Source organism: Stegostoma tigrinum, chromosome 37 (genome assembly GCF_030684315.1).
Source record: "Stegostoma tigrinum isolate sSteTig4 chromosome 37, sSteTig4.hap1, whole genome shotgun sequence".
NCBI classification, from domain to species: domain Eukaryota; kingdom Metazoa; phylum Chordata; class Chondrichthyes; order Orectolobiformes; family Stegostomatidae; genus Stegostoma; species Stegostoma tigrinum.
This window is the reverse complement of record NC_081390.1, coordinates 638,972-652,180: the sequence shown is the minus strand read 5'-3', so window position 1 is coordinate 652,180 and position 13,209 is coordinate 638,972. Positions and strand designations below refer to the sequence as shown.

The 13,209-nt window shown below is 43.5% G+C and overlaps 1 protein-coding gene across 2 annotated transcripts in view; it reads right to left on the bottom strand.

Moving 5' to 3' along the window:
• Window positions 1–4,245: 4,245 nt before the first annotated feature.
• The window catches only part of LOC125467636 (protein FAM149B1), a 104,929-nt gene continuing 95,965 nt past the window's right edge, over window positions 4,246–13,209 (bottom strand). Inside the window, exons 15-16 of one of the 2 annotated variants that reach the window (XM_048563764.2) lie at window positions 9,949–10,083; window positions 4,246–7,835 (exon numbers count right to left, since the gene is read on the bottom strand). In XM_048563764.2, coding sequence (XP_048419721.2) covers window positions 7,762–7,835; window positions 9,949–10,083 — 209 coding nt within the window. In that variant the 3' untranslated portion in view covers window positions 4,246–7,761. The remainder of the gene's footprint in view (window positions 7,836–9,948; window positions 10,084–13,209) is intronic. The other variant, XM_059640344.1, reaches the window with a different exon arrangement.

Here is a 13,209-nt window from a genome sequence, read left to right as displayed (position 1 = left end):
ACTTATTCTTCAGAAAAGTAATAATCTGGTTATCAACTCTACTACGACATGAATTAAATTCCCCTTATCCCCAAAGAAAGATACATTCTGAAAGATTGAATTTACATGCATTTGGAGAGGCAAGGATTGAGTAGGGATGGTCAGCATGGTTTTGTGCAAGGAAAATTGTATCTCACAAACTTGATTGAGATTTTTAATGAAGTAAGCAAAAAGACTGATGAGGATAGAATGATAGGTGTTGTTTATTTGGACTTTAGCAAAGCCTTTGACAATGTTTTGCAAAGGTAGACTAATTAGTAAAGTTAGATCACATGGGATTCAGGGTGAGTTTGCCAATTGTATACAAAATTGGTTTTAAGATAGGAGACAGTAATTCGTCATGGAAGGTTGTTTGTCAGAGATGAGGCCTGTGATCAGCATGTTCCAGAGGGATCAGTACGAGGTCCACTTTTGTTTGTTGCTTATATAAATGATTCCAATGAGAATATCGGAGGCATGGTTACCAAGTTTGCAGATTACACCAAAATTGATGGTATAGTGGACAGTGAAGAAGATTATCTAAGATCACCTAAGATTGATCAATTGGGTCACTGGGTTGCGGAGTGGCAAATGGATTTTAATCTGGATGAATGTGATGTTTTACATTTTGGTAATACAAACAAGGGCAAGGCTTAAACAATTAGTGATAGGGCCCTGGTAAGTGTTATAGAATAGAAACACCTCGGAGTTCAGGTACATAATTCTTTGAAATTTGTATCACAATTAGACCGGCTGGTTAAGAAGGTGTTGAGCATGCTTGCCTCCATTGCTGAAACTTTTGAGTATAGGTATAGGGATGTAATAGTGGGATAGAACAGGAGGCCTCTCTGGAGTACTGTGTGCAGTTCTGGTAGCCTTGTTATAGGAAGGATATTATTAAACTGGAGAGGGTTCAGAAAAGATTTTCCAGGATGTTGCTGGGACTGGAGGGTTTAAGATATAAAAATAGACTGGAAAGGTTGGAATGTTTTCCACCAGAGTATTGGAGGTTGAGGGGTGACCTTATCGAGGTTTATAAAATTATGAAGGGCATAAATAAGATGAATGACCAGGGTTTTTTCCCTTGTGAGAGAGTTCAATACTAGGGGACATACTTTTAAGGTGAGAGGTGAAAAGGATTTAAAGAGGACATGAGGGACAACTTTTTTTAATTCAGAGTGTAGTTCATGTGTTAAATAATCTGCCAGGGAAAGTAGAGGATTCAGGTACAGTTAGTATGCTTACAAGACATTGAATAAGTTCATGAATAGCAAAGGTTTGGACGGATATGGGCCAATTGCAGGCAGGTGGGACTAATTTACTTTGAGAACTGCTGGCACGCGCTGTTTCCATGCCGTCTTACTCTGACTTTATTCATACACAGATGATGAAACATGCAAGTCTGCAGAGCAATTATGCATGGGAAAATAGTGGATCGAGAGTCCAAACCAGAAAGGAAAATGAAGGCTAAAATGACACACAACAAACATGCAACTAGCATACGGGTACTTACCTTTATTAGTTGAGGCATTGAATATGAGAACTGTGAAATCATGACAGAACTGTACATGATAATAAAATGTGAGGCTGGATGAATACAGCAGGCCCAGCAGCACAAAAGCTGACGTTTCGGGCCTAGACCCTTCATCAGAGAGGGGGATGGGGTGAGGGTTCTGGAATAAATAGGGAGAGAGGGGGAGGCGGACCGAAGATGGAGAGAAAAGAAGATAGGTGGAGAGGAGAGTATAGGTGGGGAGGTAGGGAGGGAATAGGTCAGTCCAGGGAAGACGGACAGGTCAAGGAGGTGGGATGAGGTTGGTAGGTAGGAGATGGAGGTGCGGCTTGGGGTGGGAGGAAGGGATGGGTGGGAGGAAGAACAGGTTAGGGAGGCAGAGACAGGTTGGACTGGTTTTGGGATGCAATGGGTGGAGGGGAAGAGCTGGGCTGGTTGTGTGGTGCAGTGGGGGGAGGGGATGAGCTGGGCTGGTTTTGGGATGCGGTGGGGGAAGGGGACTCCCCGAAGGGGACTCCCCCACCACATCCCAAAACCAGCCCAGCTCGTCCCCTCCCCCCACTGCACCACACAACCAGCCCAGCTCTTCCCCTCCACCCATTGCATCCCAAAACCAGTCCAACCTGTCTCTGCCTCCCTAACCTGTTCTTCCTCCCACCCATCCCTTCCTCCCACCCCAAGCCGCACCTCCATCTCCTACCTACCAACCTCATCCCACCTCCTTGACCTGTCCGTCTTCCCTGGACTGACCTATTCCCTCCCTACCTCCCCACCTATACTCTCCTCTCCACCTATCTTCTTTTCTCTCCATCTTCGGTCCGCCTCCCCCTCTCTCCCTATTTATTCCAGAACCCTCACCCCATCCCCCTCTCTGATGAAGGGTCTAGGCCCGAAACGTCAGCTTTTGTGCTCCTGAGATGCTGCTGGGCCTGCTGTGTTCATCCAGCCTCACATTTTATTATCTTGGATTCTCCAGCATCTGCAGTTCCCATTATCACAGAACTGTACATGATATCAGTTGGGCTGTGGTTGGAATATTGTGTGCAGTTTTGGTCACCAGACTGTAGGAAACATGTGTTTGCACTGAAGAGGGTGCATGGGAGACTCACCAGGAACCCCACCTATTCCGGAGCATTAGAAGAGACTGCATGGACAACATGGGGTTGTTTTTCTTGGAAGCAGAGGAGACTGAGGGGATACCTAACTGAAGTCTAAAATTATGAGAGGCATAGCTAGGGTAGGAGGGACACATTTAAGGTAAGGAGCAAGAGGTTTAGAATGCATTTGAGGAAAAATGATTTCACCCACACCCTCGACCATGTCTCCTGTATTTCCTGCAACTCATCCCTCACACCCCTCCCCACAATAACAACCAAAATAGAATCTCCCTCATCCCCATGTACCACCCCACCAACCTCCAGATGCGACACATCATCCTCAGATACTTCCGCCATCTGCAATCCAACCCCACCACCACAGACATTTTTCCCTCCCTACCCTTATCTGCTTTCCAGAGGGACCACTCTCTCTGTGACTCCCTTGTCTGCTCCACACTCCTCTCCTCCCATCACACCCAGCATTTTTCCTTACAACCGCAGGAAGTGCTAACCTGCCACTACACCTACCCCCTCAACCCCATCACAGGCCATAAGAAGACCTTCCACATCAATCAGAGGTTCATCTGCACCTCTGCTAATGTGGTATACTGTATCTGCTGTTCCAGATGTGGCCTCTTCTACTTCGGGGAAACCAAGTAGAGGCTTGGGGACCGCTTTGTGGAACACCTACGCTTGGTTCACTACAAACAACTGCACCTCCCAGTCGTGAACCCTTTCAGCTCCCTGTCCCACTCCTTAGACAACATGTCCATCCTGGGCTTCCTGCACCCAAAGTTTGCAGGAACAGCACCTCAAATTTCACTTGGGAACCCTCAACGTGGATTTCACAAGCTTTAAAATCTCCCCCTCCCCCACTGCATCCCAAAACCAGCCCAGCTTGTCCCCACCTCCCTAACCTGCCCTTCCTTCCACCTTTCCCCTCCTCCCATCTCAAGCCCCACCCCCATTTCCTACCTATTAACCTCATCCCACCTCCTTGACCTGTCCGTCCTCCTGGGCTGACCTATCCCTTCCCTAACTCCAACCTACACTCACCATTACTGGGTCCTCCCTCGTATCTTTGACACTTCTGTCTCCTCTCCGCCTATCTTCTATCCGCCTCCCCCTCTCTCCCTATTTATTTAAGAATCCCCTTCCCCTCCCCGGTCTAGGCCCGAAATATCAGCTTTCCTGCTCCTCTCATGCTGCTTGGCCTGCTGTGTTCATACTGCTCTACATCTTGTTATCTCTTCACCCAAAAGGTGTTTTAGAATCTGAAACCTACTGCCTGAAATGATGGGAGTGGCAGCAACTGTTATACCATTTAAGTAGTATTACAAGAACATTTGAAATTCAATAGTATGGAAGTCTAGGGGCCAAATGTTGGGAAATGAAATTTTGAATAGGTAGCTGCCTTTCTGGCAAACACACATTGGGCCAAAGAACTTTCTTCTGTACTGCAATACTTTATGACTCTAAAAGAGAAATGAAATAGCAAAGACGAAAAAGATCTAAATGAGAAACAGATGTCAGACAAAATTCAAGCGCATGTGTTAACAAATTTTGGGTGGGTAACAGAATCAGTCAACACAGAATTAATAGCAAATGTTTCTCATGTTAGCATAAATTTTATTGTATAATCAAAACTAAAGTATATTTATAAAAATTCTGGCATATAAATTTACAAAACATTAATAACACCAAAAATAGTATTTGAATCTTCACGGCAGCAATAAAACAGACTTTAGATTTCCTTAAAATGAATCTGTAATCTGTTCAGTACAATATCTTATCGACCCATTACACATACCCCAGTCTGTACCCTCCCAACACATGCATAAGATTTAAATGGATCCCAACCTGAGGCAGAACTATTGTGCGATTGTTACAATCCTCTGACCTCTGATCAATGAATAAATCAATCATCTGATCCTCTCCAGATCAACTCTCAGATATCAACAAGCAGTGACTGTCAGAAATGTCTTGAGCTCCTGAGCTATTCTCCCACACTCTGAACACAACATTGGTTGAAAAAATGTGATTGTTAACCACCAAATCTGTGGCTAGAATGCTGTTAAAAAATATCATCAGCAAAGCTGTTGGATGAAGAAACATGGGAAGGAGATGGCAATTGTTCATTGTATGTGGTTGTGGATGGGTTGGGAATAGAGAAAAGCATTGCTGAAGTGGAGAAGGGCATTAGAGGATTAGAGAAGTGGGTGAAGTGGAAGAGCTAGAGATGGAAGGTTGGAGACAGAAGGTGTGCAGGAAGTGGAAGGGAAAGAGTACATTTGGAAGGATGGCAATCTAGACATGGAGGAGAAGGGTGAAGATGGAGTGGAATTCGATCCAACAAAGACCTTGCAGATCATCTTTGGACATTGAGCATTATTTGGGGGAGGGAAGGATCGAGAGAGCAGGTTTTCAGCTCAATCTGAAATGCTTCACACCACTGAGTATTGTCAGCTGAATGTATAGGTATGGTGTATCTCTATCCCAGGCTGACTTAGCTGTGGTTGACAAGAAGCTAATGGGAGTCCAAAGTAATTTTTAACTCTGGCGAAAATACAGAGCACAGGAGAAATGGCACAGTATAGAGAACTGTAAAGGTAATTAGATGACCCAGACTGTCACTTAGTGAACTCAATTGCAGAAAACATAAACTGCACAGCTGGCTGGTCTCTCAAATCACAAGTACAGCAAGCTGATGATAAGAGAACAAGGAAAGGGAGGAAATAGACATTTAATGAGTAATGGGTTGAAGGGTGATTGAAACCAGAGAGGAAAATGGAGTTAAGGTTGCGATGAGATCAGCCATGATTATATTGAATGGTGGAGCAGGTTCGAGGGGCTGAATTGTTTACTCGTGTTCCTAGTGCTTCTATTCCTAAAAATCAGTAATAATCCTACTAAAATCCAATGTAAAGTGTTGGAAGGTGAGTGAATTGGATTCATGTGCAATTATGATCTGAGCAACAGTCAAGGGGAAATGGTATTAATATGGAGGTAGGATTTTATTTTGAATGTATTAAAATAAGAATTCAGTATTCTTGTGGTAGTAATTTGACATTCTAATGCTTCACACTGAAAACTTCAAAGGTTTATTTTGGCAAAGTTATCCACTATTTAAACGAAGCAAAGATCCACTGACAGGTTAAAATGTCCTGGTCAGATGATGTCTCAAGTACTAAGAATGGTGCTGGTCACCAGACTTCAAGAAAGACTTTTTTGGCTTAGGAGGACGTAGAGGATAGATTTAACTGAATGATACTGGGATTGCTAATTATGAAAAGAGAATCCTTAAAGTGGAATTCTCTTGTCCAGAATTCAGAGACTTTCAGGGTGATTTGAGCTGATCAAGTTATTAAAGAAAATAGATAAAAGTGGACAAGGGGGAGTCTATTTCCTAAAAATTAGAGCTGGGTATTTCAGGAGTAAGACTAGGAAACACTTTTCCACACAGAGTGGAAGAAATTTGGAATTCCCTTCTGCAATACTAAGTGATATTAGATCAATTGTTCATATTAAACCAGGATTAATAGTTTTATTATCCAGATTTATTAACAAATAAGGAGCAAAGTTGGGTATATGGACTCAGGTTACAGATCAGCTTTGATTTTACTGATTAGCTGAACAGGATCCAGGGACTAGTCGACTTTCTCCGATTTGTATGTCTCTATTAACACAACAGCAGTGAAACACTTTAGTTCCAATTCTGGAGTGGTGTGAACAATGTCTGCTTAAATCAGTGATAGTAAGCTGTGCAGATCAGTACTGGGTTGTATGGTTAATTGAAGTGAATGCACCCTTCAGTGCTGAACCGCTTGTCAGGTGAGCAACAGTCAGCCTCTGCAATATATCTCTGTCAGTGTTGCTAACCAGCAACGTTTCCTTCAGCAGTTTTAATGTCGACTTAGAACACAAGATTCTCTAAAGTGTGAAATAGTAAGCCTTGGAACATAAAGTTACAGTGTGGTTCTGATCTGCCCGTGGATCATTCAAGTATATTATCACTCTGAAATCTATAAACTTGTTTGAATAGATGCCTCTGAGCTTTAATTCCCAAAGGCAGAAATAGGGTGAAGAAAGGAATGTATTATCCTCAGGTCACTTAGCTCTTGGTACACCAATGGACAATGTTATGTTCACACTGGGCTTACTCACAAAAATTCCACCCATATTCTCAAGTCGGAGCAACCAAACATTTATTCTCCATTGATGGTGTTTGGGAGAAGAGGGAGACAGACAGTGCAATTGTGAAGCAGGAGGTCACGTGTTCACTAAGGATTCTCCTAGTCCATACTGAGAGATCATCACTCTCATTCTCTGTAATTTCAGGCTCACAAATCAAAATCTGGATAACATCTTCCAAAAGCTAATTTCAAGTGTGACCACCTACCCGCACACATTCCCAAGACCTTCGACTCCCACACATTACAGAAACTCACTCCTGCATATTCCTGGGTCCCTTGTCTACCAGGTGTTCCCGGTACCCCTTCCTCCCACAGGTTCCCATGAGCACTCCCTCCCACACATGTCTAGGACCCCTACCTCCCACACTTACCAGGAAATCCATTCCAAAACAGTTCCAGGATCCCTTAAATCTACTCATTCCTGGGATCCCCTTACTCCATCATTACAGATCAGTACAAGGTAACTTCAATAGCCAATTGCAAATCCAGCATCTCATAACTATCACCAAACTAGTCATAGATACTGGAGGCAGAAAGTCTTCAACACCTGCCTAAGGCTTCCTTCGAAATCAATCTAATGGCTAGCAAAGGCCTACGTGGGAGGTTAAACTGACACGATTCTATCCTGGTAAATATCAATCTATGAATAAAGGCTTTGCTGTACCAGCAGTCAGGAATTTGATCAAATCATCACTACTTGGTCGTCACAGCAAATGAACTGAAAATTCCTCTCATGTTGCGTTCAAACTAAAGAGATGGCTGGTGACATTTTATATCAGTCATTGCTCTGAATAAAACCAGTCAGCTAGAACGAGAGGGTGTGCTGCTTGCTGGCTATGTTCCTGGATTGTGCAAATAACAACTTGCTTTGGTCCAGACATCATTCACTAGGATGGGTGGGGTAGCCTCTTGATTCCATTAAGCTCCGTTCCATTGTTTTCTATAACGCAGTCCTGCTTCTCGAGCCAATGCCTCCACGAATATTAGGTGGGATGGGAAGCGGTAGGCGGTGACCTGGTACAGAAAGAAAGATAGATTCTTCAATTATCTTTTTCACATAGTTCCGGTCACTATACAGGCCTTTTATGTTTCCCTATCCACCTGCCACCACCGCGTGCCCCCCAACCTGCCCATCTCTCTTTCCAGTCTGTGCTATTCTCCTACCTATCGCTAAGCCTCTCTTGTTCTACTCAGTCACAATTAGTGACCCACTGTGGCTGTGATGTTGAAACATTGAGGTGAGTGTAGCTGGAAATATTCAAACTCAGACCAGTCACTCCAGTAGAACAAGAATCTGGAAAAAAATGTGATTTCATTCTCTCTCCAGATAAGGTATAATAACTGCAAATGGAAATATAAGAAAAGGATTATTAAGAGCTATCAAGGACACCAATAGAGGTCTTTTAAGAGAATGAGACTAATAAAAGAAATGTGAACTCTTTAAGGAGAGACATAGATGATATGGTTATTGAAAATCAGAAAATGATAGACTTAGTGAAAATTAGAAATTGATAAATTTATTAAAGATCAGTCACTGCCGTAGAGGATGAGAAGAAAGTACCAGCGATATAAGGTACACTAAAAATAAGCCAAAGGGAGAATCTATTTGGGTTCAATACAAGTTTATGAAATGATTACAGAGAAACTGAGGACGCTAAAGATAGACAACTTTCCATCACTACACGGTGTTCAGCCAGGGTCACCAAGCCTGAGGTAGGAGTAGCTACTATTCATGATAAATGATTAGTGAAATTCTCTTGATCTAGTAATTGGCAAAGTTCCAAACCAAGCGACTGGTGTCATTTCATTTTTCTTAAGAAAAGTAGGAGGGACCAGTGAGGAAATGATTAACTTTTTAGTTTAATGCAGTCATATTTTTATACATTGGTATTCGGGGCAGAGTGACAGAACAGTTGGGTAAATGTGAACTAATGAGGGAGATATGGTTTTGTATAGAGTAAATCATGTCTCCTGAAGCTGGTTAAATGGTTTGAAACAATAATTAGCTTGGCGGATAAGACAATGTCTAAAGTTTGCTTGTATGAACTATCAGAAGTCATTTAAAATGGTTCAGATACACTTAAAAAGTGAGAGCACAAGGAATTGGAGGCGACCAATTGACGTAGGCAGGAAGATGATTAGGAGGTGGGAAACGAGTAGGAAAATATGACTGATGATATTCTACAGAGATCTGTAATGGCATCATCATATTTACATTCATAAACAGCTTGGGTGGAGGAATAGAAAGCCACATTTCAAAGATTATTAATAAGTTAGATGACACAGTGAAACATGCAAATGAGTGGGCATTAAATCGATAAAGTGAGTGCACAAAACTGACAAATGGAGTTCAAATGGGAAAAGTGCGACATCATCCAATGGGTTCTTCCAAAATATATTATTTGTTAAGTAGTGAGAAATTAGAACTGTGAAGGAGCAGAGATTTGAAGATCCAAGAACAGCACTCACTAAAAACTAGCAGAGAAATTCAAAACATATTATAAAAGGTGAATTGAAAGTCAGCCCATATTTCAAGAGGATTGGAATTTGAAAAAATGGATGTCAGATTACTGCTACACAAATGCCTGATTAGACCCTAACTGTACCACTGTATTCAGCTGTCGGTACTACATCTCAGGAAGGAAATATCATCTTTCTTGAGTGGATGCGGTACAAATTCACCAGAAAGTGACTAGAAATAAAACAGTTAAGTTGTGTGGTATAGCTGCATAGATTAGGCCTGAATTCCCTCATATACAGAAGATAAATGATAATCAAATGGAGTTGTTAAAGACAAATCAAGCAGCTAAAAGGGTAGACTTCTGGTGGGAATATCCAGAACAAGCTTAAAATTGAAGCTAGTCGCTCAGGGTGATGTCAGAAAGCATGTCTTCAAAAGTAGTTCAGCAGAAATATGGAACCGAACCCCCAAAATGCTGTGGAGACTGAGGGAGAATCAATAAATTTATGGATGTGAATGGTAGATTGGTTAGTGACGGATGTCAAGTTATGAAGCCGATATATCTTGATGGCATTAAGGCACGCATCAGCCATAGTCTAACTCAAGTTCAGGCAACATTGGCCCATTCCTGTTGCCATGTTCCGACCCAACCTAACTATGTCCTACCCAGTGATGTCTGCTCCTCCACCTTCTCTTCAGTTTCAATTAGTGACCCACTGTGGCTGTGATGTTGCAACATTTCGAGGGGAGAGGAAGTGGAACTACTCAAATTCAGTCCAGTCACTTGAGTGGAATTGGAATCTGGAATAAACAATGTGCAATCAAATTAAGTTAATCAAATAGCTAAAATATTTATTTACAGCTCAGTCAGTGTTCCCTTGTTGTGATGCTTTCTCAAAAGTATCTTAGCCTTCAAGCTCTTCCTATAACAGATACTAATAGCAACTTGCATTTCCATATCAGTGACTACAGAGAAGGAACTGTGAACCATGAGGAGGGGCTAATGAGGAAAAGAGTGAGGAGGGGACAAGAAAAATGTTGAAGTGAGGACAGGAATCAGAGAGAAATGGTGAATGATGTTTTCAGACAGGTAAGACTATTTTGGAGTTCTCCAGGAATTTGGTATTTGAACCCTTGCTGTTCTTCATAAAACATACTGGTTACAATTGCAAAATTTGCAGATGAAAAAGTTAATAACTGTGAAAAGGATAGAGTAGAATATTAAAAAGATATAAGTAAGAAGATGAAATGGACAGATGAAGTTTGATGCAAAAAAAATGAAGTAACTCATTTTGGTCAGAATGTTCTTAATATAGGTATACAAAATAAATGTAACATAAAATAAAGAGGCTACAAAACCAAGTGGCTTGGCTATATAACAAAGTGTAGAGCTGGATGAACACAGCAGGCCAAGCATCATCTTAAGAGCAGAAAAGCTGACACTTCATCAGAAACAGGGGATGGGGAGAGGATTCTGAAATAAATAGGGAGAGAGGGGGAGGCAGATCGAAGGTGGATAGAGGAGAAGATAGGTGGAGACAAGACAGGCAAGTTAAAGAGGCGGGGATGGAGCCAGTAGAGGTGAGTGTAGGTGGGAAGGTAAGGGATAGGTCAGTCCAGGGAGGACGGACAGGTCAAGGGGTCGGGATGAGGTTAGTAGATAGGAAATGGGGGTGCAGCTTGAGGTGGGAGAAGGATAGGTGGGAAGAAGAACAGGTTAGGGAGGCGGGGACGAGCTGGGCTGGTTTTGGGATGCAGTAGGGGGAGGGGAGATCTCGGGCAACCACCTAAAAACTGATATCCATTTCAAGCCCACCGACTCCCACAGCTACCTAGAATACACCTCCTCCCACCCCACTTCCTGCAAAAATGCCATCCATTATTCCCAATTCCTTCACCTCCGCTGCATCTGCTCCCAGGATGAGGCATTCCACTCCTGTACATCTAAGATGTCCTCGTTTTTCAAGGACCGCAACAACCCCCGCAGTGGTCGAGAACACCCTCGACGTGTCTCCTGCATTTCCCACAACTCGTCCCTACAATAATCACCAAAAGAGAATACCCCTCATCCTCACGTACCACCCCCAACCTCAGGATCCAATGCATTATCGTCCAACACTTCTGCCATCTGCAATCCGACCCCACCACCAAAGACATTTTTCCCTCCCCACTCTTGTCTGCTTTCCAGAGGGACCATTTTCACCTTGACTCCCTTGTCTGCTCCACACTCCCCTCCAACCCCACCACACTCGGCACTTACCCTTGCAACCGCAGGATGTGCTACACCCGCCCCTACACCTCCTCCCTCACCCCCATCCCAGGCCCCAAGAAGACTTCTCACATAAAGCAGGTGTTCACCTGCATATCTGCCAATGTGGTATACTGCATCCGCTGTTTCCATTGTGGCCTCCTCTATATTGGAGAAAGCAAGTGGAGGCTTAGGGACTGCTTTGCAGAACACCTACGCTTGTTTCATAATAAACAACTGCACCTCCCAGTCAACTCAACTCCCCCTCCCATTCCTTGGACAACATGTCCATTCTGGGCCTCCTGCAGTGCCACAACGATGCCACCCAAAGGTTGCAGGAACAGCAACGCATATTCTGCTTGGGAACCCTGCAGCCCAATGACATCAATGTGGATTTCACAAGCTTTAAAATATCCCCTCCCCCTATTGCATCCCAAAACCAACCCAGCTCGCCTCTGCCTCCCTAACCTGTTCTTCCTTTCACCTATCCCCTCCTCCCAACTCAAGCCGCACCCCCACTACCTTGAGGACTGTGATGGGGGTGAGGGAGGAGGTGTAGGGGCAGGTGTAGCACATCCTGCGGTTGCAAGGTTAAGTGCCGAGTGTGGTGGGTTTGGAGGGGAGTGTGGAGCAGACAAGGGAGTCAAGGAGAGAATGGTCCCTCCGGAAAGCAGACAAGGGTGGGGAGGGAAAAATGTCTTCGGTGGTGGGGTTGGATTGCAGATGGCAGAAGTGTTGGACAATGATGCGTTGGATCCTGAGGTTGGGGAGTGGTACGTGAGGATGAGGGGTATTCTCTTTTGTTGGTTATTGTAGGGACGAGTTGCGGGAAATGCAGGAGACACGTCGAGGGCGTTCTCTACTAACATAATCCCTTGACCTGTCCCCTCCCTACCTCCCCACCTACACTCACCTCTACTGGCTCCATCCCTGCCTCTTTAACTTGTCTGTCTCGTCTCCATCTATCTTCTCCTCTATCCATCTTCGATCTGCCTCCCCTCTCTCCTTACTTATTCCAGAACATTCTCCCCCTCCCCCATTTCTGATGAAGGGTCTAGGCCCGAAAGGTCAGATTTTCTGCTCCTAAGATGCTGCTTGGCCAGCTGTGTTCATCCAGCTCTACACTTTGTTATCTTGGATTCTCCAGCACCTGCAGTCCCTATTATCTCTGGCTTTGCTTTATATCTGCATTAATCATTTAAAATGGCAAGACAGGTTTCATGAGTGATGAATAAAGTATACAGAATCCTTGGCTTTTTTAGTATAGGCACATAATTTAAGTGCAAGGCAAGTTACTTCCATCAAACTTGTATAAACTGCTAGTTTGGTCTCCGCTGGAGTAATGAATTCAGGTCTGGGTGCTGCATTTTACAAAGATTGTGAAGTTATTAAAGACACTGAGGAAAGATTCAAAAGAATAGTTCTAGGAATGAGGACATTTTGTTGCATAGAAAGATTAGAGAAGTTGCATCTATTATTCTTCCAGAGAAGACTGAAAAGAGATGTGATGGAGGTATTCAAAATAATGAGGGGTGCGGACAGTGTGACATGCAGAAAGTGTTTCCAGGATTGGAAGGTTGGAAAATCAGAGGTCAGAGATTCAAGGCTGATGTCAAAAGAAACAACGGCAACAGAGAGAAAAGCTTTTATACCAACTGAGTGGTTAGGGTACAGAATGT